This window comes from Amblyraja radiata, chromosome 2 (genome assembly GCF_010909765.2).
Source record: "Amblyraja radiata isolate CabotCenter1 chromosome 2, sAmbRad1.1.pri, whole genome shotgun sequence".
Lineage (NCBI taxonomy): Eukaryota > Metazoa > Chordata > Chondrichthyes > Rajiformes > Rajidae > Amblyraja > Amblyraja radiata.
In genome coordinates, this window is record NC_045957.1 from 130,740,257 (window position 1) to 130,766,989 (window position 26,733).

General features: G+C 41.7%; 1 protein-coding gene across 6 annotated transcripts in view; it reads right to left on the reverse strand.

Annotated features, from left to right (window-relative positions):
* arhgap21 (Rho GTPase activating protein 21) overlaps positions 1–26,733 on the reverse strand; it is a 182,279-nt gene that overhangs the window by 73,835 nt on the left and 81,711 nt on the right. For 3 of the 6 annotated variants that reach the window (XM_033015808.1, XM_033015799.1, XM_033015789.1), the window contains exons 5-9: positions 26,123–26,215; positions 23,954–24,032; positions 20,089–20,235; positions 19,929–19,983; positions 3,507–5,610 (exon numbers count right to left, since the gene is read on the reverse strand). In XM_033015808.1, the coding sequence (XP_032871699.1) occupies positions 3,507–5,610; positions 19,929–19,983; positions 20,089–20,235; positions 23,954–24,032; positions 26,123–26,215 (2,478 nt within the window). Of the gene's footprint in view, positions 1–3,506; positions 5,611–5,787; positions 5,893–16,977; positions 17,219–19,928; positions 19,984–20,088; positions 20,236–23,953; positions 24,033–26,122; positions 26,216–26,733 lie in introns of those variants that run through there. The other 3 variants (XM_033015814.1, XM_033015821.1, XM_033015829.1) reach the window with 3 other exon arrangements.

A 26,733-nucleotide genomic window follows, 5' to 3' on the forward strand; every position in this document is an offset into this window, starting at 1 on the left:
ATAAGGGGTATGTCATTCAGATCACAGACCAAGTCAAACCTCTTCACCCAGAGGGTAGTGAACGTGTGGAAATCTCAAGCATAGGCGTCATCAAATATTCAGGGCGGCTATAAATTTCTTAATGTTTAACAGATCTTGGGGGTGGGGCAGCAGGAACTGAGTATCAATGTGGGTAATCAGCCATGAACATATTGAATGGTAAAACAGGCTTAAAGAATCTCCTCCTGAATCTATTTTTTGCATCTCTCTCTCTCTCTCTCCTTAAATCTTATAAAGCAAATCAAGTTGCAATAGCCCAATTTTATGTTGTTTGCATTAGCCTTCTCATTCTCGGGAATGCATCCCAAGTGCTCAGCAAGTTACTACTAAATTGCTTTATCAATGATGTTATAGTTTAAAAGTATTAAATGAAATTGATGAGCTGCATGTAAATGTGCCCACATAGGACCAACATGGCAGTAACAAAGACCTGTTCAAAGTAGGGAAGGACTGGTAGCCTAACAACATTAGACACAAAGCAAGTTATTCAAGAAAGACAGAGAAAGGAAGAAAAGAATGGTGCTTGTCAGTGTAGTTTAAAAGACTGGAATAGAGTGATACATTTAAGTGAGAAAGACATAATCTTTATGGTTATATGTGACTGGACTACAGAAAGCACTGTTAGATCCTGCTTACCACTAAACAAAATGCTCACAATTTCAAGATCATTCTGAAATGCAAGGTAAATTCTAGCTTCTCATCTCCACATCTTCACTATAATCTTCAATGGAAGTGTCCAATGGATATCTTGTCACAGAGACTGACACTGATGTTTAACTGGCTCCATCACTTCTCTCCCATCCTTTGTCACCAGCTCAAATGTCTCCAAAGGTTACCCTCTGCCCTAGTCCAGACTTGCTTACCTAGTCCGAACAATATCATGTCCCTTCGACTCTATTTCCTCCATTCAATCAATGTTCCTCATGGCTCCTACATTAGCTGAGTTTGTTCATGGTTCTTTCACCTCACACATTATCTTACCTCTTTTAGTTCGGCATTATCACTTTGTCCTTTAAATAAATTGATTGCCCGGGCATTGTAAACAATTGCTATTTTTTTCCTTTTCCAGAAAATGTTGTTTCTCAATTCACAGAACAATATGCTTGAATTTGTTATAAATATGCAAAGCTTTAGTTTAAACCATTCTGTTCAACATGTAGCAAACAGGGACTGCACTTGCCTGATTTCAGTCTTACTTAGAAACAAAGAATTGCAAATACCGATTTAGAAATGAAGACACAAAGTGCTGGAGTAACTCAACGAGTCAGGCAGCATCTCTGGAGAGCATAGATTGGTGACGTTTTGGATCAGGACTCTTCATTGGACTGATTACTGTATGTGTAGAAGGCGGGGGAGAAAGCTGGAAGAGAGGTGGGGCAGGACAAGGTCTGGCAGGTAATAGGGTAATGCAGGTGAGGAGGGCTCTTTGATAGGCAGATGGTTGGACAAAGGCCAGACATAAAAAGACTAGGTGTGAGACAAAAGGATAAAAGAGTTGTGAATTGTGTAGTTAGAAGAAGGAATATAGGTGAAAGGGGAGGGGTGAAATAGGTGCAAATCCAGGTGTGACACAGATCCCATTACAAAAACATCAGCAAAAAACCTTTAGAATGGTAGTAATAGCTCAGTTAGGTCAAAATGTCCTCAATTAAGATTCTGTGTTAGTGCAGCAACTCAATAAAACTATGCAAGGCCCAAGACAAACTATTCAGGCACTGCTCACTGTGAGGTCCAATCTGTGCAGGTAAATTTGGGCGTTACAATTTGATTAATATATGAAGGTGTCTTTTATACAAGCAATATTTGTTTACATCACTCTGTACATTTACTATTGATTTAGCATAACTAATGAAAACAATCAACCTAAAATGTTAACTATTTCTCTATCTACTGGTTCATCCTGACATGTTGAGTATTTCCAGCATTCACGTTTTTTTGCTGCATAGTCAGAGAGTTGTACAGCATGGAAACAAGCCTAACTTATCCATGTCGACCTAAATGATTATTTACACGAATCCCATTTTCTTGTATTTGGGCCATAGTTACCTCTCTTTCTTTCCTAACCATGGACGTGTCCAACTGTGTTTTAAATGCAGTGATTGTACTTGCCTTTACCAGCTTCTCTAGCAGCTTGTTCCATATACTCCCCCAACCTCTGTGTGAAAATAAAGTCTCCATTCTGGGCACCATCCTTGTGAATCTCTTCTGCACTCTATCTAGCTTTATAACATCCTTTATATAGTATGGTAACCAGAAATGCACACAATATTGAAAATGTCGCCTAATCAAAATCCTATAGTCAGGAAACAAGCTCTTTATCCCAACTTCCCCACGACAACCAACATAACCCTCTAAACCCATCCTATCCATGTACCTGTCCAAATTCAAGTCCTGGCACCATCCTCGCATATGCTATCTCCTCCCTTTCCAGCTTGATAACATATTTCCTGTAACATGGTGCCCAAAACTGAACACAATACTGTGACCTCACCAATGTTGTGTAAAACTGTAACATGACCACCCAACATGAATACTCAATGTTCTGACTGATGATGGCCAATGTGCCATAAGCTTTTTTGACCACCCTATCTACCCGTGATGCCACTTTCAAGCATCTATGTACCAGTACTCCTAGATCCCTCTGCACTATAACACTCCCCAAAGCCCTGCCATTTACTGTGTTGGTCTTCCCAAAATGCAACACCTTGCATTTCTCTGTATTAAATTTCATCATCCATTCCTCAGCCAACCTGGGCAATCGATCAAGATCCTGCTGCAATTTTTGACAACCATCTAGAATACCACCCACTTTAGTGTCATCTGCAAACTCGTTAATCATGTCTTGTAGGTTCTCATCCAAAACATTGATGCAGGTAACAAACAGCAATGGGCTGAATCCTGAGGAACACCACTAGTCACAGGCCTTCACTCCGAAAAGCAATATTTCACCGTCACCCTCTGCTTCCTTCCATGAAGCCTGCTTTGCATCTTGTACAGCTGCAAATGATGTCCACATCTTTGAACTCAATACCACTGATTATCAAGACAAGCTAAACACTTTCTTCACTACCCTATCCATTTGTGTTGCCATTTTGAGGGAACTATGAATACATTTCAAAGTACCTCTATACATTTAATATATTAAAAATGTTACAAAGTAAATACGTCTTGCATTTTTATCTTGTTAAGGCAGCAAATCCCAAATCATGGATATGTGAACTTACCAGTAACAAGTAAAAAGATAAGGGAAATAATAAGCTAACAAATGCCAATACATTTTATTTATTTTTCTAAATCAATCTTTAGAACTTATGATGAAAATAACTTATGCAACTAACAGAATGATCACTAAAAAACAATAAATACAGGCTTTCTCAATGCTCCCCCCCTTCCCGTTCTCTAATGATATACTAGCAGAATGAGCTTTGTACATTTTTATTTATTCAGAAATATATTTCTGGTCTTACCAATGAAAGGGATAGATGCTAACGAGTCATCCTGTGGGCTTGAACTCGATGCCTTGCGCTGATCACCCATTCGCTTCATATTTACCTCACGGCGGGCATCATTAGGTAGCCAGCAGGTAGGATCCGTTACTGTATCTGGTGAATTTACAGCCAAAATATATGACTGGTGTCTTAGCGGATGCGATGTTAATCGACTTGCCACAGGTTTTCCCCTCAAGACGACGGTTTCTTTTTTGTCCAAAAGCTCCTGTTCTTTATGCTCAGAAGGATGTTCATTTTCTTCAAGGGAATTTTCAACACCCAATCTTACTTTCTCCTCTTGTTTACTTTCAAGTGTATTTTTTTCTGGTTCCTTGCTCTTTTGTCTAACTGCTGCATTTGCAACAGCACAGGTAGCAGAGGCCTTTACGATCCTACTTGTTGCCACGAAAGGCTGCACAGATGTTGTTGTAGGACACGACGCTGATCTCACTCCAACAACCACTTCTGCTGGATACTCAGGCACACTTTCAGCTCTTGCTCTTTGATCCAAGAGCTGTCCACATCGATTAGCACGATTTACCATTCTTTGGTCTTTTAATGCATCAATGCCAATACTTTGGGTAGGAGAGAGGACTGGTGGTATTGCATAGGAAATGGAAGTGGCTAACAAGGAACTTGGCAGACTAGTTTGAAATGACATTGGTGGATAAGACTTTTCTTGAGAAGGAACTTGAGCTTGCTGGCCTATATTAGTAGACTGGTGGTCTGAATGCTGAACAAGTTTCATGTCTAAGGCAACCTTCCACCTTGAAGTGGCAGGACTAGAATGGGCCACATTTCGATGTTTAGGTCTTATCTTTATACTGTCGGCATTGGAAAGATTTGGTGAAAGATTATTGTTCTGTGACTGTGTTGCACTACTAATAGATATCCGAGATCCTGGCTGCCCAACTTGTCTAACAGGATGCCGGAATTTATCTCGAGAAATAGGTCTATTACCAAGTTCATGAACTCCAGTAATTCGGTCTTTTCGCTGCACCTTACCATCAGCGGGATCATGTGACCCTGAAGTTGCAATATCCACAGCGAGAATATCAGGCATCTCTGCCTGCTTTCCAATATAATCACATGATCGTGTCCTGTGGTTCTGTGGCCCAATTACTGGTGATGTTAATGCATCTTGTGAAGCACTTCGTGGCCAATCTTTCATTAAAACAGACTCTCCTAATCTTTCTTGAGACACGCTACGATATCTCATTGATGTTGCTTGGTAAGATCGCTCATGTGAAGTGCTCCGACGTCGTGCTGGAGTTGTAATATGTGTTGGAGCTGTTTGTTGATATTCTGTTGAGTTTTGAGCAGCTGCTCTCAAACTATCCAATCTTTCCTGTATTGTCCTACTGCCATACATGTGCAAACGCCTATTTTCAGTATACTCTTTGTATGTTTTATAATTGCGCCAGTCTATATTCTGGTGTGAAATTACAGTTGTTGGAGACGCCCGTTGATTTGTGATTGTTGAAGATTCGGTACTTTGAGGTGTAGCCCTGCTGGAAGCAGTGTCCATACATGAACCATGGATTGTCTGTTTACCAGTGTTAGTGGTAGAGGTAGTTACAGTAGAATCTTTTGCCCTACCACTTGAAACCTGCTGAACTGTAGTACTGGTCAACAGAGCTGAAGAAGAAGCAGTCCTTGCCCTCGGTTTCCCAGTTGTGTGGTCAGTCAACCCATACCGTACTTCTTCTGTTCTATGAGCTGGACTTGAATGATTAATTCTGCCAGATGCAAAATCATCAACCCTCTCTGAAGGCACAATAACAGTCTTTACTGTTTCATTGCAAACACAAACAGCAGTATTAGTTTTTGAAATATCTATTGGTGAAGTTGTTGCTTGCACTTCAGTCCGATATCCTTTATCGGATGTAGCAATTGCCTGCACTGGTCTACTAATTTGTTGCCTCCCTCGAGAAGGTTCTGGTGGTGAAACTTCCATAGGCTGAGGCACAGATGAAGCAGGGCTAGTCAATCGAGGATAACACACAGGTGGTGGTTCAGGGATGTTCTGAGCATTGCCTGTGTATGGATCATTGCCTTTTAAATAAGCATCTTGAGAATAAGCCTGAAAAGAAAGATATACTAAATTTTAAAAATGGGTCAAACAAGTCACATTCCTAATATTATTGCATGACACTTTACTCTGGGAGCCAAAGAAATTGTAATTAATAGATGTCGTACTGTTTTGGTTTCAGTGTAGTATAAATTCAGGAGCTTGAAGCCAAGAAAAATGACTAATCACCTCAGTTTCTCCATTATGGATTTCACATAAATTGTTCCGTTTCTGAAAGAACAAGATTTGACACTGACAAGCACTTCCACAAACAGGCATGTGTTAGAAAGTGAAATACCCCAGGAACTCAAATCCAACCTGCTTCCAACAATTAGTGTACTGCAGTGGATGGTGGGCATTCTTATAGCATTCTACAGTGGGTCAATGGGAGAATTTTCTTCTCAGGCCTCATGAAGATGCCTTTCACATCCTTTCAGCCGTATTGACTAGTATCCCCACAACCAGATATCCACATTACCCCCTTTTCCCTACAATCACCACCTTCATCCAATAAGCTACACTTCTACTAACGTTAGTAGAGTTCAGTACAGGAACAGGTCCTTCAGACCACAATATCTGCACAGATTATGTTGCCAAGATCTCATCTGCCTGCACATGATCTATATCCCTCCATACCCTGCATATTCATATACCTTATAGTTATACTCTCTAGATTTCGATAGTTCCACCCTGGAAATAAAGTTCTGTGCCTCTCATAAGTTCTATACTCTCTCATACTTCTTTCAGGTCTCCCCTTAACATCTGGGGTTCAAGAGAAAATAATAGACAATAGGTGCAGGAGTAGGCCATTCGGCCCTTTGAGCCAGCACCGCCATTCAATGTGATCATGGCTGATCATCCCCAACCAGTACCCTGTTCCTGCCTTCTCCCCATATCCCCTGACTCCGCTATTTTTAAGAGCCCTATCTAGCTCTCTTTTGAAAGCATCCAGAGAATCTGCCTCCACCGCGCTCTGAGGCAGAGAATTCCACAGACTCACCACTCTCTGTGAGAAAAAGTGTTTCCTCGTCTCCGTTCTAAATGGCTTACTCCTTATTCTTAAACTGTGGCTCCTGGTTCTGGACTCCCCCAACATCGGGAACATGTTTCCTGCCTCTAGCGTGTCCAAACCCTTAACAATCTTATATGTTTCAATGAGATCCCCTCTCATCCTTCCAAACGCCAGTGTGCAAGCCCAGCTGCTCCATTCTCTCAGCATATGACAGTACCACCATCCCGGAAATTAACCTTGTAAACCTACCCTGCACACCCTCAATAGCAAGAACGTCCTTTCTCAAATTAGGGGACCAAAACTGCACACAATACAGTACAGAGCCCTAGTAGTCTCACTAGGGCTCTGTACAACTGCAGAAGGACCTCTTTGCTCCTATATTCGATTCCTCTTGTTATAAAGGCCATCATGCTATTCGCTTTGTTCACTGCCTGCTGTACCTGCATGCTTACTTTCATACTGATGTACAAGGACCCCCAGATCCCATTGTACTTCCCCTTTCCCCAACTTGACGCCATTTAGACAGTAATCTTCTGTGATGACACAAAGCTGGGTGGCAGTATGAACTGTGAGGAGGATGCTATGAGAATGCAGGGTGACTTGGACAGGTTGGGGGAGTGGGCAGATGCATGGCAGATGAAGTTTAATGCGGATAAATGTGAGATTATCCACTTTGGTAGCAAAAACAGGAAGGCAGATTACTATCTAAGTAGCGTCAAGTTGGGAAAAGGGGAAGTACATTCTGGAGTTTAGAAGGATGAGAGGGCATCTCATTGAAACATATAAGATTGTTATGGGTTTGGACACGCTAGAGGCAGGAAACATGTTCCTGTTTAGAGCGGAGACGAGGAAACACCTTTTCCTCACAGAGAGTGGTGTGTCTGTGGAATTCTCTGACTCAGAGGGCGGTGGAGGCAAGTTCTCTGGATGCTTTCAAGAGAGAGCTAGATAGGGCTCTTAAAAATAGCGGAGTCAGGGTATATGTGGAGAAGGCAGGCACGGGGTACTGATTGGGGATGATCAGCCATGATTACATTGAATTGCGGTGCTAGCTCGAAGGGCCGAATGGCCTACTCCTGCACCTATTGTCTATTGCTCGGATATATACAATACACCTTCTCTACTGCTCGTGTTGTCACTTTCAGTGAGCTATGTTCCTGGATCCCAAGAACATTCTGTGCATCAGTGCTGTTAAGGGTCTGGCCATCAACCATATACCATCCCCTCTCATTCAACCCCCAATATACAATACTTCACACTTGCTCAGATTAAACTCCATCTGCAATTTCATGATTTAGGTAGCATTTCCCTTTTGCCGGTTATCTGGCCAACCAGCTGTTTGCCAGGTAGGACATAAGACGTTTTAAACAATGAATCAATTCTGCTGTTAAGTTCAGTAAATCTTTTGCATCCCAGATTCTTTGGTTGTTTCAAACTGGTTGAAGTAGACACGGCCAACATCAGCCACTTTCCTGCAATGATTCTGATTCCTTCAGTTACTTAAGCAAAACTTAGTCATACAATTCATCATACAACCATGACGTCACACCAGAAATGATTAGATTCAGTTTTAGATTAGATTCCTACTAATGATCAAACAAACTTACATTTTATTTGTTAGGAGTCACTCTCAACATGTTCTTGTGTGTTAAAGGAACCTTCCTATTATTTGGCTTGATACATATAATTCTACTTCACTTCATTCACTTTTACATCAATGGACATTAATGAACCTCATTTTTCATACATTTTTGAAATGTCTCAAATTTCTCCAGAATTATACTATCTCAACAACTGGCTAAAATGTGGAGAGGAAAGCTTACAATCCCTCATATTCCACTTGGGTAGCTTACAACCAAACGGTATGAACACTTAATTCTCCAATTTTAGGTAACTAAGCAAACACCCCCTCTCCCCTCCCCATCGCCTCCATCACTTCCCCTTTTCCACCACTCCTGGATGTGCACGCATTTCTCACACTATCCACTACACCCTGCCCCTTTGTCTCATCCTCTTCCAACTATATCCCTTCCTCTGACCTCAATTTCACAGCTCTTAGTCATAGAAGCAGCGTCAAACAGCAGAGAAACAGGCACTTCACCCTACTTGCTCATGGCGACCAAGATGCCTCATCTAGGCTGGCCCAACCTCCCCGCGTTTGACCAATATCCCTCTAAACGTTTTCTGTCCATGTATCTGTCCAAATGTCTTTTAAATGTTGTTACGGTACCTGCCTCAACCACCTCCTCTGTCTGATAGCTCATTTCATATACCCACCATCCACTGTGTGAAAAAAATCCCCCTCAGATTCCTATTAAATCTTTCCCCTCCCAACTTAAACCAGGTTCTTGATTTCCCTACTCTGGGTAAAGGTCTGTGCATTCACCCTATGTATTCCCCTCATGATCTATACACCATTATAAGAGCACCCCTCAGCCTCCTACACTCCATGAAATTGAGTCCAACCTCTCCCTACAGCTTAGGCCGTCAAGTACTGGCAACATCTTCGTAAATCTTCTCGAACTCTTTTCAGCTTAACAATATCCTTCCTTTAGCAGGGTGACCAAAATTGAACACGATACTCCAAATGGGAGCACACCGATGTCTTGTACAACTGTAACATAACATCCCAACTTCTATACTCAATCCTCTGATTGATGAAGGCAAATTTGACCATGCAATCTACCTGTGACAGTACTTTCAAGGAACTATGTACTTGTACTCCTAGATCCCTCTGCTCTACAACACTCCCAAGCCCCCTACCCTTCACTGTGAAGTTCCTTCCGATTACTTTTTAAAACTTTGTACATATCTGCATTAAACTCCATCAACCATTCCTCCAACACATGTCCAACTGATCAAGATCCTGCTGTAATTATTGATAACCATCTTTGCCATCAACAAAACAACCAACTTTAGAGTCATCTGGTAATGTATTATAACAATTTGCATGAGAATATACATCATTGATGTAAACCACAAACAGCAATGATCCCTAGAGGCACCCCACTAATTACAGGCCTCCAGTCCAAAAAGCAACCCTCCACCATCATCCTCTGCTTCATTCCACAAAGCCAATCCTCTATTCAAACAACTAGCTTTCCATGAATCCATCATCATCATCGTTGAAAACATCAACGGGCACGGTGCCTTACAATGCTATGTATGACAGTGGCCGCAACTTCTGCTGAAGTTCCGTGGATCCCATTAGATCTAACCTTGCAAAGCAGCCTAGCATATGGAACCGTATCAAATGCCTTACCGAAATCCAATTAGACAATGTCAACGGCTTTGCCCACGTCAACCTTTTTGGTTACTTTGTCAAAAAAAAAAATCAGAATCATAAGAGACGATTTCCCACGTGCAAAACTATGCTGACTCACCCTAATCAGCCCATGTTTATCCAAATGCATATATATTTAATATCTCAGAATCCAATCAAGTAACTTGCCATCCACAGATGTTAGGCTCACTGTTCTACAGTTCCCAGGCTTTTCCTTGCACCACTTCTTAAATCGGGGCACAACATTAGTCACCCTCCAGTCTTCCTGCACTTCACTCGGGTCTAATGGGTGGAATCATGTATCTTAAAGTAGGTATGTTACAATACTTACCTTCAGCGGCGCTGCAATTCTGCCACTGGCCGTGTCCGCGATTTTGGCGCGTTTGAGGGGGGGGGGGGGGGGGGCGGGGTTAAAACGCGGTTTTCACTACCTGGTCCTGTATTATATTTTGTTGGAGTGCAGGTTTTGGCTGAGGAATCGTTCCGACTGCCGGTTTTTTTTGTTTTTTTTTAAATTCGCCCGACAAGTTATTCACTGGAGTGATTTTAAAATCAGCTTCTGAAGCCGTCAACGCCGACAACGGGGACGGATTTTACGTAGGGGACGTAAAAGAAAGTAGTTTATTTTTATGTATAAAAGTGTTTCTTAAGATGTATTTAATTCACATTTATCAATTCACAAACCGGCAGTGTTTTTGCTGCAGATACGGGTTTAAATACACCGCAGCCGCAACATTCCAATTGATAGCATTCCAGAAAAACCCACTCGCAAGCTGATTTAAATGGCCATTAATTTACAGGTATTAAACATTAAATTCCTTCTATTTGGCCTATAAACCCATGACAATGAGATTTAAAAATAATGTTATATTGTGAATTCTTGTGTGAATGTTATTTGGACACTTAGGCTATATAAAAATGTTAATCTATTCTTAAGAAATGGATAGATGTTTAGATCTAGTAATTGAATTTTGTAATTAGCTACAATTGGGTAACTAACTAATTATATGCTTTCATTTCAAGTTATCTAAGTAAGATTGTTTCATATTTGTTTCAGAATGCTTCAATCTATAATAACTGAACATTTCTTTCAGTTCTCTTAATTTTTAAGAAAGTTATGGGCTTTTGACTGTTCTGATCACAGCTTTTGTGTTAAGTCAATGAAAAAGCAATAGGGAACAAGATGCTAATTTCCAAGTATGAAAATGGCCATAACTTTTTTAATACTGAAGATGTGAAAGTGAATTAGGTGTCAAATTAAACTTCTTTTTATGCTTTATCTGATGGGATAAATTACAGACTTGATTTTTAAAATCTCAAAATTTTGTTACATTGCTAGATTATCTTAACCAGGCCACCTGCAATTTCTTCTCTGGCTTCCTTTGGATATATCTGATCAGGCCCTGGAGATTTTTCAACCTTCATAGGTCGAAGGGTGCCCAGCACTTCTTCGGCTGTAATACGGACCGTCCTCAAGACATCTTCATTAACTGTACCAAGATGCCAGGCCCTTCGGCCCAACCTGCCCACACCGGCCAACATGTCCCAGCTACACTTGTCCCACCTACATAGAAACATAGAAAATAGGTGCAGGAGGCCATTCGGCCTTTCGAGCCAGCACCGCCATTCATTGTGATCATGGCTGATCGTCCCGTGCCTGCCTTCTCCCCATATCCCTTGACTCCACTAGCCCCTAGAGCTCTATCTAACTCTCTCTTAAATCCATCCAGTGATTTGGCCTCCACTGCCCTCTGTGGCAGGGAATTCCACAATAGACTATGAAAGGAATTTAGCGAACAACATAAAAACTAATAGTAAGAGTTTTTATAGCTATATAAAAAGAAAAAGGGTGGCTAAGGTGAACGTTGGTCCATTGGAGGGTGAGACTGGAGAGTTGTTGGTGGGGAACATGGAAATGGCAAAGGCATTAAACGAGTATTTTGTATCAGTCTTCACCATAGAAGACACAAAAAATATTCCAACGCTGGATAAACAGGGGGCGGTAGGAATGGAGGAGCTAAATACTATTAAGATCACCAAGGAGGTGGTATTAGGGAAATTAATGAGACTGAAGGAGGATAAATCCCCTGGGCCTGATGGATTACATCCAAGGGTCTTGAGGGAGATAGCGGTGGGGATTGTGGATGCATTGGTGATAATTTTCCAAAACTCCCTGGAGGCAGGAACGGTCCCAGTGGATTGGAAAATGGCCAATGTAACACCTATATTTAAAAAAGGAAGTAAACAGAAGGCGGGTAACTATAGACCGGTTAGTCTAACATCGGTGGTGGGTAAAATGTTAGAGACAATTATTAAAGAAACACTAACGGGGCACTTGGATAAACATGACTTCATCGGACAGAACCAGCATGGTTTTGTGAAGGGGAAGTCCTGTTTAACGAATCTGCTCGAATTCTTTGAGGAAGTAACAACCCGGGTGGATAAAGGGGAACCGGTGGATGTGGTATACTTGGACTTCCAAAAGGCTTTTGACAAGGTGCCACATAAGAGACTATTGCTAAAAATAAAAAATTATGGGATTGGGGGTAATATATTAGCATGGGTAGAGGATTGGCTAACAAATAGGAAGCAGAGAGTGGGGATAAATGGTTCATACTCGGGATGGCAACTGGTAACTAGCGGGGTTCCACAAGGGTCGGTGCTGGGACCTCAGTTGTTCACAATTTATATAAATGATTTGGAGGAGGGAACCAAGTGTAATATATCAAAATTTGCGGACGATACAAAAATGGGAGGAAAAGTAGGGGATGAGGAGGATAGGAAGAGTCTGCAAAAGGATATAGATAAGCTAGGTGAGTGGGCAACAACTTGGCAGATGAAATTTAATACTAATAAATGTGAAGTCATTCACTTTGGGAAAAAAAATGATAGGGCAAGTTATTTTCTAAATGAGGAGGAGCTGCGTTGTAATGCAACGCAAAGGGATCTAGGGGTATTAGTACATGAATCACTAAAAGTTAGTATGCAGGTGCAGCAAGCAATCAGGAAGGCCAATGGAGTTTTGGCCTTTATTGCTAGGGGGATTGAGTATAAAAACACGGAGGTCTTGCTGCAGCTGTACACAGTATTAGTGAGACCACATTTGGAATACTGTGTACAGTTCTGGGGTCCATACTTAAGAAAGGATGTACTAGCCCTGGAGGCAGTGCAGCGAAGGTTTACAAGATTAATTCCTGCAATGAGCGGATTGACATATGAGGAAAGGTTAAGTAGGCTGGAACTCTACTCTTTGGAGTTTAGAAGAATGAGAGGCGATCTCATTGAAACATATAAGATCGTGAGGGGCCTTGATCGGGTGGATGCACCGAGGATGTTCCCAATGATCGGGGAAACTAGAACTAGGGGACATAGTTGCAGAATAAGGGGGGGCTCTTTTAAAACTGAGATGAGGAAGAACTTCTTCACCCAGAGGGTGGTTAATTTATGGAATTCACTGCCCCAGGGAGCAGTGGAAGCAGAAACTTTAAATATATTTAAGACTAAAATAGATGGGTTTTTAGCTGCCAAGGGGATAAGGGGCTACGGGGAGAGGGCAGGGATATGGACCTAGGTATGGTTAGTATAGTAAGACCTGAGTGATCTCCTGGACAAGTGTCAATCGCCTGGATTGGGGTCGGAGAGGAATTTCCCGGATTTTTTTCCCGAATTGGACCTGGGTTTTTATCCGGTTTTTTGCCTCCCCCAGGAGATCACGAGGTTCTTGGGGTGGAGAGGGGTGATAGCGGTATAAAGGGGAGGGTAGTGTCTTGTGTTCTGTGTCTTGTGTCTACTGTTTGTGGGTAAGTGTGTCTGTTTAGTGTTCAGCCATGAGCGAATGGCGGTGCGGGCTCGACGGACCTGGTGGTCTACTCTCGCACCTACTTTCTATGTTTCTATGTTTCTACAACTGTCTGGGTGAAAAAGTTTTTTCTCACCTCAGTCTTAAATGGCCTCCCTTTTATTCAAAGACTGTGCCCCCTGGTTCTGGACTCACTCAACAATGGGAACATTTTTCCTGCATCTAGCTTGTCCAGTCCTTTTATAATTTTATATTTCTATAAGATGCCCCCTCATCCTTCTAAACTCCAGTAAATACAAGCCTAGTCTTTCCAATCTTTCTTCATATGACAGTCCCGCCATCCCAGGGATCAATCTCGTGAACCTACGCTGCAGTGCCTCAATCGCAAGGATGTCCTTCCTCAAATTAGGAGACCAAACCTGTACACAATACTCCAGATGTGGTCTCACCAGAGCCCTATACCTCTGCATAAGAACCTCTTTACTCCTATACTGAAATCCTCTTGTTATGAAGACCAACATTCCATTAGCTTTCTTCACTGCCTGCGGTACCTGCACGCCAACTTTCAGTGACCGGTGTACAAGGACACCCAGGTCTCGCTGCACCTCCCCCTTACCTAACCTAACCCATTGAGAAAATAATCTGCCCCCTTGTTTTTGCCGCCAAAGTGGATAACCTCACATTTATCTATATTAAACTGCATCGGCCACTCATCTGCCCACTCAGTCAACTTGTCCAGGTCACCCTGCAACCTCCGAACATCATCTTCACAGTTCACACTGCCACCCAGCTTTGTGTCATCCGCAAACTTGGTAGTGTTGCTCCTAATTCCCTCTTCCAAATCATTAATATATATGGTAAATAGTTGCGGCCCCAACACCGAGCCTTGGGCACTCCACTCGCCACTTTACCTTCCACCTAGTCACACAGAGACAGAATCCCCCTAGTCCTTACCTTCCACCCCACCAGGCATCACATACAATACATAATCCTCCAAAATTTCCGCCACCTCCAACGGGATTCCGCCACTAGCCACATTTTCCCATCTCCATCCCTTTCCACCTTCCGCAGAGACCGTTAGCTCCGCAACTCCCTGGTTAACTCATCCCTTCCCATCCAAACCACTCACCACCCCAGGTATGTTCCCCTACAACTGCAGAAGATGCAACACCCGTCCCTATACCTCCCTCGACTCTGTCCAGGGACCGCGACAGTCCTTTCAGGTTAGGCAGAGGTTCACTTGCACCTCCTCCAACCTCATCCACTGTATACGTTGTTCAAGATGTGGACTGTTATACATCGGTGAGACCAAATGCAGACTGGGCGATCGTTTTGAGGAACACTGTCGCTCAGTCCTCGTGAACCTACGTGATCTCTGGGTTGCTGAACACTTTAATTCTCCTTCCCATTCCTACCGAGACCTTTCTGTCCTAGGTCTCCTCCATTGTCAGAGTTAGGCTAAACGCGAATTGGAGGAATAGCATCTCATATTTCTCTTGGGCAGCTTACACCCAGTGGTATGAATATTGATTTCTCTCAGATCAGGTAGTCCTGGCATTTCCTCTCTCTCTATCCCTCCCCCACCCAATTCACACTAGCTTCTCGTTTTCACCCTACAAACAGCTAACAATAGTCTGTTTCCTTTATCTCCTAATCTGAGGAAACACATTCTTGCCATAGAGGGAGTACAGAGAAGGTTCACCAGACTGATTCCTGGGATGTCAGGACTTTCATATGAAGAAAGACTGGATAGATTCGGCTTGTACTCGCTGGAAGTTAGAAGATTGAGGGTGGATCTTATAAAATTCTTAAGGGGTTGGACAGGCTAGATGCAGGAAGATTGTTCCCGATGTTGGGGAAATCCAGAACAAGGGGTCACAGTTTAAGGATAAGGGGGAAATCTTTTAGGGCCGAGATGAGAAAAACATTTTTCACACAGAGAGTGGTGAATCTGTGGAATTCTCTGCCACAGAAGGTAGTTGAGGCCAGTTCAGTGGCTATATTTAAGAGGGAGTTAGATGTGGCCCTTGTGACTAAAAGGATCAGGGGGTATGGAGAGAAGGCAGGTACAGGATACTGAGTTGGATGATCAGCCATGATCATATTGAATGGCGGCGCAGGGTCGAAGGGCCGAATGGCCTACTCCTGCACCTATTTTCTGTGTTTCTGTTTACTGAACTGAACACAATACTGAAGAATTTTCCTTAACATTATCTGCCAGAGCCATCTCCTGCCCCATTTTTACCCTTCTGATTTCCTTCTCAAGTATGCATGCTCTTCTCTTCTTGTATCACAGCCCTGTCTTCTTTTCATTTCTAGCATTTGTCCATCCACTTGCCAATCAACCCCCCCCCCCCACCTATCAATCTATCATTTGCCTGACTTTGTCCCGCCCCAACATCCCTTCCAACTGTCTCCCTCGCCACAATCAGTCTGAACAAGGTTCCTGACCCATAACATCATCTATCCATGTCATCCAGCGATGCTGCCTGACTACACTGTTAGTCCAGCACTTTGTGACTTTCTTTATAAACCAGCACCTGCAGTTCCTTATGTCAAGCTATTCTTCCGTTCCCTCACACCTCTAAATAAATATTAAACACTCTATTGCATTTAATCCAACATAAAGAAGTGAAAACTACCCAATGGCAGAGAATTTCAAAACATGGATACAGTCAACCCTCATTTTACAGCTGTTTGACAAGGAAATTTGCTCCAGCAGAATTTCTAAATGACAATCCCAAAATTTGAGATATCGATACGTGATGGAAATCTCATGGAATTTGTGTGGAATAAAATAAATAAACACCACACTTTTTTTCAATTTGTGTTTCTTGACATGTATGCAGATGGCTGTGTTACAAAATGCACAGCTCACCTGCACTGCATTTACTTTAAAGTTCTAACATATTCAATTTTAAAATAATTTACTCAAGATTGCTAATTTTTCAACTATATTCCAATTCAACAAAATACTTTTCCTTGGATTCTAATTTACAATATAGTAAATAGAGACGAGATTAAAAAGGTTATGTTAACCCAGAAATGAAGAATTAAGTAAATAAATTAGCATTACATGAACAAGAAGTTCAAACATTAAAGCTCTGGTGAAAATGCATAAATTCAAAGTAAATTTTGAAATTACATTATCTTTTAGCTTTAATCCAAGACAAATCCAACAAAATATTAATACAAATGATACAATACACTCAAATGGAAAATAAAGTACAATACTAAATAGCTTTACTGTGAAATTTCTTTAAATAATACTCTCAAGACACCCACCTCGTGTTTCAAAGTTTGGTTCCTCTGAAAAACCGTCAAACGTAATTCACTACATTTCTTTTCTGAAGCAATGGGAATCTCAGTAATCATTTTACAATCAAATGTATATGAAATTAATTTGTTCAAATATTCAGCATGACTACTTTCACCCACATGCATCCAAATCGAGTGAACATATAAAAGTTATCTGCACTGTTGTGAAAGCAAAATAAACTCAAGAGTTCTTAATTCACTTAAGGTGTAGTTTCAAGTTACAAAATTTCCCGTTCAAATCCCAACATGCACAAGCACAAGCACTAACACTGTCCCACCCATCACATGTGCAACAATAAAAGTCGTGTATGTAGCCATGACTACAGATCCAAAGGTATAGTATTTTAAAACTGGGAGAGCCTATAAAATGTAATTGCATTCATACTCAAATTAGCTATTGATTAAAAGTTCTACAACAATAAAGAAAATTGTAGAATGCTGTGCTAACCTTGAAAGCACTGAGAAAATTCTAACCTTCAACGATTTCAAACCTGATCCCAGTCTGGCTACTACTGCTTTAACTTGAGGTGAGTCAAGAGAGCAGGAGCACCTCCCAGACTGCAGTTTGCTTCCTAAAATCACTTAAAGAAAGATGTAGAATTTTTAGTCACCTGATTCCTAGCCGATAAAAGTAAGAGAGAAGAACTGGAGTAATCAGCTGCCAATATTGTACCACCTATGACCGGCACCTGGCATGTCAATCTGGACGAGCAGGAAACTTTGTGAAGAACGTAGCAGGCTTTCTTTGGAATTTGCAGGGAACTTCATTTCCATGAATTTTATTCAAATATCCTTCATCCGCTTTCCAACTCATGTAACTAATTTTTACTCTCATACATTTTAAAGTTTTACAAATAGGTGCAGTTTTTCCTTACTACGTTAGAACACAAGAACCCTAGACATAAGAGCAGTACTCGGCTATCTGGCCAACACGACTACTCCATCTACACTTTGTCTTGCCTCGGGGAAAACAGCAATATAATCATTTACACCCTGGTCATTCCCATTACTCCCCTCTCCCATTGGGGAGAAGATAGAAAAGCTTGAAAACACAAACCACGAGATTCAGGACCAGCTTCCTCCCCAGTGCCATCAAACTATTGAATGTTCCTGGAGGTGGAGCCCCAATCTCCCAATATATCTCACTGCGGCCATTGCACTTTTTTAATCTGCCCTTTCTCTGTAATTGTAACACTATATTCTGTACTCTGGCCATTTTGTTTATGTACTACCTTGGTACTTAATGTATGATATGATTTTGCTTTTCTAGAACCAGATAGCTTATTTATGAAACAAACGTTCCAACTTGTCAGTTTCAGATATATTTTGTTAGTCCCATAAAGCTTTGGTCTTGTAAGTTTCTAAATACGACTGGTTGCATTATAGGTACTGAGATGTAGTGACTGGTGTTACATATCCTACAGATGCAGGGGAAAGTACCTGGGGAGGGGGTGGTTTGGGTTGGAAGGGATGGGTACTCCCCCTCCCACTAGACAGAACACCGATAGAGTTCTACGGGTCCTTACCTTTCATCCCACCACCTCCATATTCAAATATAATTTGCCCACATTTCTGCCACTTTAACTTGATCCCACCACTAGTCACATCTTCCCATCCCCATTCCTTTCCAGTTTCCGTATGGACCATTCCCTCCGCAACTCCTTGATTCACTCGCCCCATCCCATCCAAAACTCTCCTTCTCCAAGTACTTTCCGCTGAATTCCTACGCAGGAGATGTAACATGCACCCCTACTCTTCTGCCCTCACATCCATCCAGGGATCCCAGCAGCCCTACCAAGTGAAGCTGAGGTTCACATGCCCCTCTTCTAACCTCATCTATTGCATTCAGTGCTTCTAATATAGCCTCCTTTACATCGGCAAGACCAAGCGTAGATTAGGTGACCGTTTCACCGAACACTTGCTCTCTGTCCACCTAGGCCTGCTGAATTTCCCGGTTGCTAACCATTTTAACACCCCTTCCTATTTCCATGCTGATCTTTCTGAACTGGGCCTCCTCCATTGTCAGAGTGAGACCACGTGCAAACAGCACCTTATATTCCGCTTGGGTAGCTTAACCCCCCTCTTCCTCATTGATGCGCACCCATTTCTCCCACTAACACACTCCTCTGTCCCATTTCACCAGTCTAATTGCACCTAAATCCCATACTCTGGCTTCACATTTCACTCTCTTTTTCCTCCTATCTTACAGCCTTTTGTCTTCTTTTCATTTCTTGCCTTTGCCCACCCATCTGCCAATCCAAACCTCTCTGACCTGTATCCACCTATCACTTGCCAATCCTTTTCCTGGCACCATTTCTTTTCCAGTTTTCTCCACCCATCAGTCTGAAGACAGTTTCGGCCCTAAAATGTCACCTGTCCGTCTTCCAGAGTTGTTGCCTGATCCACTCAGTTGCGCCACCAATTTGTGTTTTGTTTTTTAAACTGAAGGGTCCTTTGTTCAAAATGTTACTGCCCGTTTTCTCTATTTTATGGAAAGTTCAGCAGCTAACAGCTGAAAATAAATCGTCAATGAAAACCATGCAAGCAAGCTAACTGCTTCATCAAATTTGCTATTAAAATACAGAGCAGATAAATTCATTAGCCAAAGTTTCCATTTGGATCAGGATATTTACAATTACTGAATATACAGAAAACAGAAGCACAGAAAATTTGTTTCAGTGGATAACTCCACAGATATAAGCTTGGCAAAGCTTTGCTGCAACTGGAATGTCGTTGAATTTCAGGCCATTAAATAAATACAAAGAGAATGGTGAAGATATTAATCGTTAAACCTGAGTATCAGTATGCCCAATTATCACTAAATTATTGTATAAAGTGCTTGTTCTAAAGGGTGTAAAACCAAGTGAATCCAACAGAATTCCCCCTGCAAGTAGGAAGGTAAACACCAATAAACTTACCAGCTGCAAGATGTCTTCATCTTTTGGCATAACACAAAGTTCCAGAACAGAATCACTGTAAAACAGGATAAACATATTCGTTCATTGCTTGTTTTGCCGCCTATAACCAGAATATGTTATACTAACAACTGAACTGGTGAAAATCCAATCTAATCCTCACCTTTCGGCTTCAATATGCTCAACTGCCTGGAATTTGAGGAAGGACATTCTTGCTACTGAGGGAGTGCAGCGTAGGTTTACAAGGTTAATTCCCGGGATGGCGAGACTGTCATATGCTGAGAGAATGGAGCGGCTGGGCTTGTATACTCTGGAGTAGAAGGATGAGAGGTGATCTTATTGAAACATATAAGATTATTATGGGTTTGGACACGCGAGAGGCAGGAAACATGTTCCCGATGTTGGGCGAATCCAGAACCAGGGGCCACAGTTTAAGAATAAGGGGTAAGCCATGTAGAACGGGGACTAGGAAACACTTTTTCTCACAGAGAGTGGTGAGTCTGTGGAATTCTCTGCCTCAGAGGGTGGTGAAGGCTGGTTCTCTGGATACTTTCAAGAGAGAGCTAGTATGGCTCTTAAAGATAGCGGAGTCAGGGGATATGTGGAGAAGGCAGGAACGGGGTACTGATTGGGGATGATCAGCCATGATCATATTGGATGGCGGTGCCGGCTCGAAGGGGCCGAATGGCCTACTCCTGCACCTATTGTCTATTGTTTAGCTGCTGAATTTAGTAACTTTCACAATCACAAGTTTTATAAAAAAATAAGTTTTATTTAATCTACACCATTTAACAACCAATTTCCCAAAACCTCATGGAAATACAATATGAATGACAGTCAAGAGTGTTTTATTGTCATTTGGCCCAAAACAGAACAATTACATTTTTACTTGCAGCAACACCATTAGCATTTGACATGCTTCCACATGGTAGGCTGGTCTGAAAAGTTACTTGCATGGGATCAAAGGAGAGCTATCTGACTGGATATAAAATTGACTTCATGGGAGGGTGATGGCGGAAGGTAGTTTTTCAGACTGCAGGCCTGTGACTAGCGGTGTGCCTCAGGGTTCAGTGCTGGGTCCACTGCTGCTTGTTATCTATATCAATGATTTGGATAAGTTTGCAGATGTCACTAAAGTGGGTGGCATTGTAGATGGCGAAGTTGTCACAAAGTGCACCAGGATCTTGTTCGGTTGGGCGGGTGGGCTGAAGAATGGTCATAATGGAGTTTAATGCAGAGAGGTGCAAGGGGTTAATTTTGGAAGTCAAAACAGGTCAAGACCTACACAGTGAATGGCAGGGCTCAGGGGAGTGCGGTAGAGCAGAGGGATCAACAAGTGCAGGTACATAGCTCCTTGAAAACGACGTCACAGGTAGATAGGGTCGTCAAGAAGGCTTTCAGCATATTGAACTTCATCAGTCAGAGTATCGAATATAGAAGTTGGGAGGTCATGTTACAGTCTTACAAGCCATTGGTGAGGCCACATTTAATATACTGTGTGCAGTTTTTGTCACCATGTTATAGCAAAGATGGAAAGGGTGCAGAAAAGATTTACAAGGATGTTGCCACACGAGGACCTGAACTACAGGGAGAGGTTGAGCAAGCTAGGACTTTATTCTTCAGAGCGCAGGAGGATGAGGGATAACTGTGGGATAGGGTAAATGCTGTTCTTTTACTCAAAGTATGAGAAATCGAGAACGAGAGGACATAGGTTTGAGGTGAGAGGGGAAAGAGGTGTGTCAAAAGCCGGACAAACAGACTCAAGAACAGTTTCTTTCCCTAGGCCATCAGAACTCTAAACTCCTCAAATATCCACACAACATGAAGAGATGCTGTCATCCATTCCACTATAAAACAGACCACTCAGCTAATATTTCTTCTTTTTTAATTCTTTTAAAGAATTTATGAACTTTTAATAATACATTATTTTAATAATGAATTTAAAAAAAATATTCTCCCAGTGCAATGTTCTAATTTATCTACTATTTCAACCAGTTAAATAACATATTGGATGTGTTTTTATCTTGTTTTAACTTGTTTTGGTTGCACTGATGAGGAGTAGCTCTCCTAATTTTGTTGTATTTCTAAGTACAATGACAATAAAGGCTTATTATTATTATTATTATTGTTATTATTATTTAATAGGAACCGGAGGGGCAACCCTTTTTTCTACACAGAGTGTGGTAGGTGTATGGAACAAGCTGCTAGGGGAGGTAGCTACTATCACAACGTTTAAGAAATATTTAGACAGGTATATGGAGAGGATAGACCAAACACAGGCAGGTGGGACCAAAGTAGATGGGGCATGTTGGTCAGCGCCAGGCAAGTTGGGCCGAAGGGCCTGTTTCCACGCTGTGTGACTATAACAGCATAACAGGTTTGAGAATACATTACTCAATAAATAATATAATATAGACAAAAAAAGCACAATAAATAATAAAAGCAATATAGTGCCAAAATAAAACAAAGCCCAAACTTAGGAAAATCCAGTTATTCTGCCATGTGTGTGTTAAATACCATATGGGAGTTCTACTGTCCCTCAGTATCAAAATTGCTTTTAGGTTACAAAGCTGTGGTTTCAAATCCCACTCCATAGATGACATATTCAGTACAGTACTGAGGGAAGTCCAGGTTGCCCGTGATATCAGCAGCAGGAGAATGATGCTGTTCTTGCCAAAAGCAATTTAATAACCACAGCAGAGCAGGAAAGCCACCTGCTGCTAATTGTGAGAATCACACCAATACCTTCATCATTTTTCCAAACTCTTGCATATCACTCAAAATAATTTTGATGGGTATGGGTTTTCTCCACAAATTCCGGTTACCTCCCATGTTCCAAAGATGTACAGGTGTGTAGGATTAATTGGCTTGGTATAATTGACAAGGCCACCAACTAGTTGTTATATATTTAAGTCTCAGACACACATGAGAGACAGTAGTCACACGTGTTTACATGATGTAAGCAGCAACTGAAGAACATGCTCTTACTGTCAACTTATAAAAATCAACGCTTGTGATTCTATTACATGTCTTCAATCCATCAGAGGCGCTCAATTGTAATGCAGGAAGTCATCCAAAAGAATAGCAACTTCATCTTTGTTACTTCATCTAAGCATGCACCACCTTAGGACTCCAGCACGTCATGCATCAAGTCCAGATGTTCACATCATGCAAGGATCAGGAAGATCGATAGTTTGGTTTGCACTTGGGGCCTCACACATCACATGCAAGCATAATTAGGTGAAGGAGAAAACAAAAATGGTGAACAGCCTGCAGAGGATAGAGGACAGAGGATACTTCAAGCTTCTGTCAGCTGAAAGGATGATTTGCTGCTGACACACCGAACACATTAATGGAGATATTGGAGTAACATTGCTGACAGAATTTGCAGGCCTTTTTCTCAAGAAGAAAATGGCTATCTGCATGTACAACTAATGCATCAATCAAACAATGCAAACACATCTTCATCAAAAGCTTGCTGTAAATGGCAAGTTAAATGGGACACATGATACTCTTGTCGTAACCATACAATGATCCACTGATTTATAGCAAATTGCTCGACAGCTCATTGATACAGGTAGCATCACGAGAACAATGATGGATATGGAAGTATGGACTTAAAACAAGATCTCAAAGTTTGTTCCTCTCTTCTTTTAGTCAGTCTGCTATATTCTGTTTCTGTCCTAATGCCAAAGTTTAATTCTGCACTGATGTGGATGGAGCAAAAAGGGGACAAGTACTTAAAGAGGATAGTTATAATTTTTTTTTATTACATGCTGCAATTAAATGCTAAGGAGCAACAGTCACCTTCAGGCTGCCATGGATTGCCAGTAATATTAACTTTTCACTGAACTTTGTGATAATGAGATTATAATATCAATTATTAATACGGCAATCACAATTCTGAGATTCCATAGTCATTATACGTCAAAACAAAGAAACTTACTTTGTATTTCTTGTAGATTAGCATTTCTTACTCATTGTTTAATATGTATCAGTAATTTACAAAAATTAAATAGCATTCATACCTTTCCTGAATCAAGGCTATAACTTGAGAATACGTTTTCCCAATAATGCTTTCCCCATTTACTTTGATAATCCGATCACCTGCGTTATAAAAAGAAAAGATTTCAGTGAAAAACTGATTACAGGAAATAACAGAATCTTAAAATAACAGAACTTTGCTTCACTACCTTGTTTAGTATAAACCTTCTTGTTCCTTTCGTTATATTTCTTATTTGACCTTAATTTACACATTACTATGACACAAACTATTTTTATGGGGTAAAATTGGCTATTTAAATAGCAAAGCAAATTTATCAACAAATTTATCTTAATATGGGCATATACATAGTGTTGTATTTTGGAAGGTCAAAGGAAAGTAGACAGTTAATAGCAGGACCTTTAACGGCTTTGGTGGCAGAGTGGGGTAGGAGAGGCCGAGCGAGCGACGGACTGACAGGAATAATCAGTAACCGGTGAGAGTGGAGGAAGCCCCACGGTGACCGAACCCATCCCACCGGCGGCAGCGGCCTGAAGAAAGCACAGTCGCCAGGGGTTACATCGTGAAGCACAACAACAGCCACGCTAACCGGACTGGGGGATGGATGAATAAGGGCTCGCTGGTGTACATTGCGAGCCGGGGTTAGTGTCAGAAGGCAGGGCTGGGGTGGCAGTATGAGTCGGAATGGCGTTGGCAGGCCCGTTGGCTATAACCGTGATGGGTTATAAAAGGGTCAATTAAAACTAGGGTTTAATGTATTTATTTTGGAAAATCAGAAAATCAGTTGGAAACATGGGTAGAGAAATGGCAAAGAGAGTTTAATGCAAACAAGTATGAGATGTTGCATCTCGGGAAGTTAAATGCAAGAGGAAAATATACATTAAATGGCACAAATTGTGTTGATGTATAGAGGGATCTTGAGGTGCGTCTATAGTTCCCTAACAGTGGAAAGGCAAGTAGATAAGAATGGTGAAGATGGCATATGGCATGCTTGCCTTCATTCTTCTTCCTAACTCTCTAAACTTGCGTTGCAGAACCTCTTCCTCTTCTTCCCGACATCGCTTGTGCCCACGTGCACAACTACTGCCGGCTATCACCTTCCCTCTCGAGGATATTCTGAATTCGGTTTGTGATATCTTGAACCCTGGCACCAGGGAGGCCACAGACCATCCACGAGTCTCGCCTGCCGCCACAGAATCTCCTGTCCGCACCTCGGGCAATGGAGTCACCCACCACTATAGCTCTGCCCAACGTCGGTCTCGCCAGTCGAGTGTCATCGCTAGGATTGGAGTCACCGACCTGTCCGCCGCTCGGTCTGGAAACATCGTCTGCCCCAACAGCTCCCAAAAGGGTGTACCCGTTTCCATTTGGCACAGCCACTGGGATCTCCTGCACTCCATGGTTATTCCCCTTTCTCACAGTCATCCAACTTCGCTCTTCCTGTATCCTAGGCGTGACAACCTCACTGTAGGTCCTGTTCAGGAAACTCTCGTTTTCCCAGATGGCCCTAGGTCATCCAGCTGCTTCTCCAGTTCCCTAACACGTTCGTTCAGGAACTGCACCTGGACACAATTTCTGCAGGTGTAGTTTCCAGAAGCACCAGCAGTGTCCCTGTCTTCCCACATCCTGCAGGAAACACACTGCTCCAACATGCCTGCCATTTCTTCAGAAGACAAAAGTCACAATTTCAAAGAAGTGTAGCCTCCTTGCCTCAGCCTCCTCGTGGAAGACTCTTGAGCCAAAGACTCGCACTTTTCTCTCAAGGCACTTCCAGAGTATGAACAGACAGAGAAGGGAAGGATATAGACATGTGTAGGCAGATGGGATTAATTTCATTTAGCATCATGCTCGGCACAGACCTTTTGGGCTGAAGGGCTAGTCCATGTATTATACTGTTATAAGGGCAAGAGATTTCAATTACCATACGTGGATGATTAGAGTCTTTTATATAGATCATTTTTCCATCTGCATTTTTTCAAATGTCAAAAATGTGGTTTAAAGGTATTTAATTAAGCTATCATTATATAGTTTATACCTGCAGAGATATTTTTTAATAGAATATTAAATATTAAACCTTCTGTAAAAGGCATCTTAGCATCAATACTCACCCAACTCAATGTACCAAATATATACATCATTCAAAACACTGACATAACTTCAGTCAAAATAATATAGAACATAATAAAATGGTTACCTGTACATAACCCAGCTCCATGTGCTGGTCCACCTTCCTTAACCTGCTTTACAAAAATAGTGTCCATTGGTTCCAATTTGCCTCTGGTTTGTGCTGTAAAATGAAAGCAGACTTGTGAATTAATTTAAAATGAGGAAATGTTTCTCACATAATTCAGGTACCAGAAACATGGTGACCCTTGTGTACTGCCTCAGTGTAATCTACTACTCCTACACTCTTGTACTTAAGACTACTTAATTATGCCTATGTACAGTAAGATTTTTACTGAACTATATGCAAAAAAGGAATTTCATTGTATCTGTGTACGTGTGACAATAAAGTACCATTGAACCATTAATAATCTGGTTAACCATTTTAGCATCTCTGGAGAGAAGGAATGGGTGACGTTTTGGGTCAAGACCCTTCTCAGACTGGTTAAGGATAGGGAAACGAGAGATATAGATGGTGATGTGGAGAGGTAAAGAACAGTGAACGTAAGATATGCAAAAAAGTGACGGATAAAGGAAATAGGCCATTGTAAGCTGTTTGCAGAGTGAAAATGAGAAGCTAGTGTGACTTGGGTGGGGGAGGGATAGAGAGAGAGGGAAGGCCGGGGCTACCTGGTCAGAGAA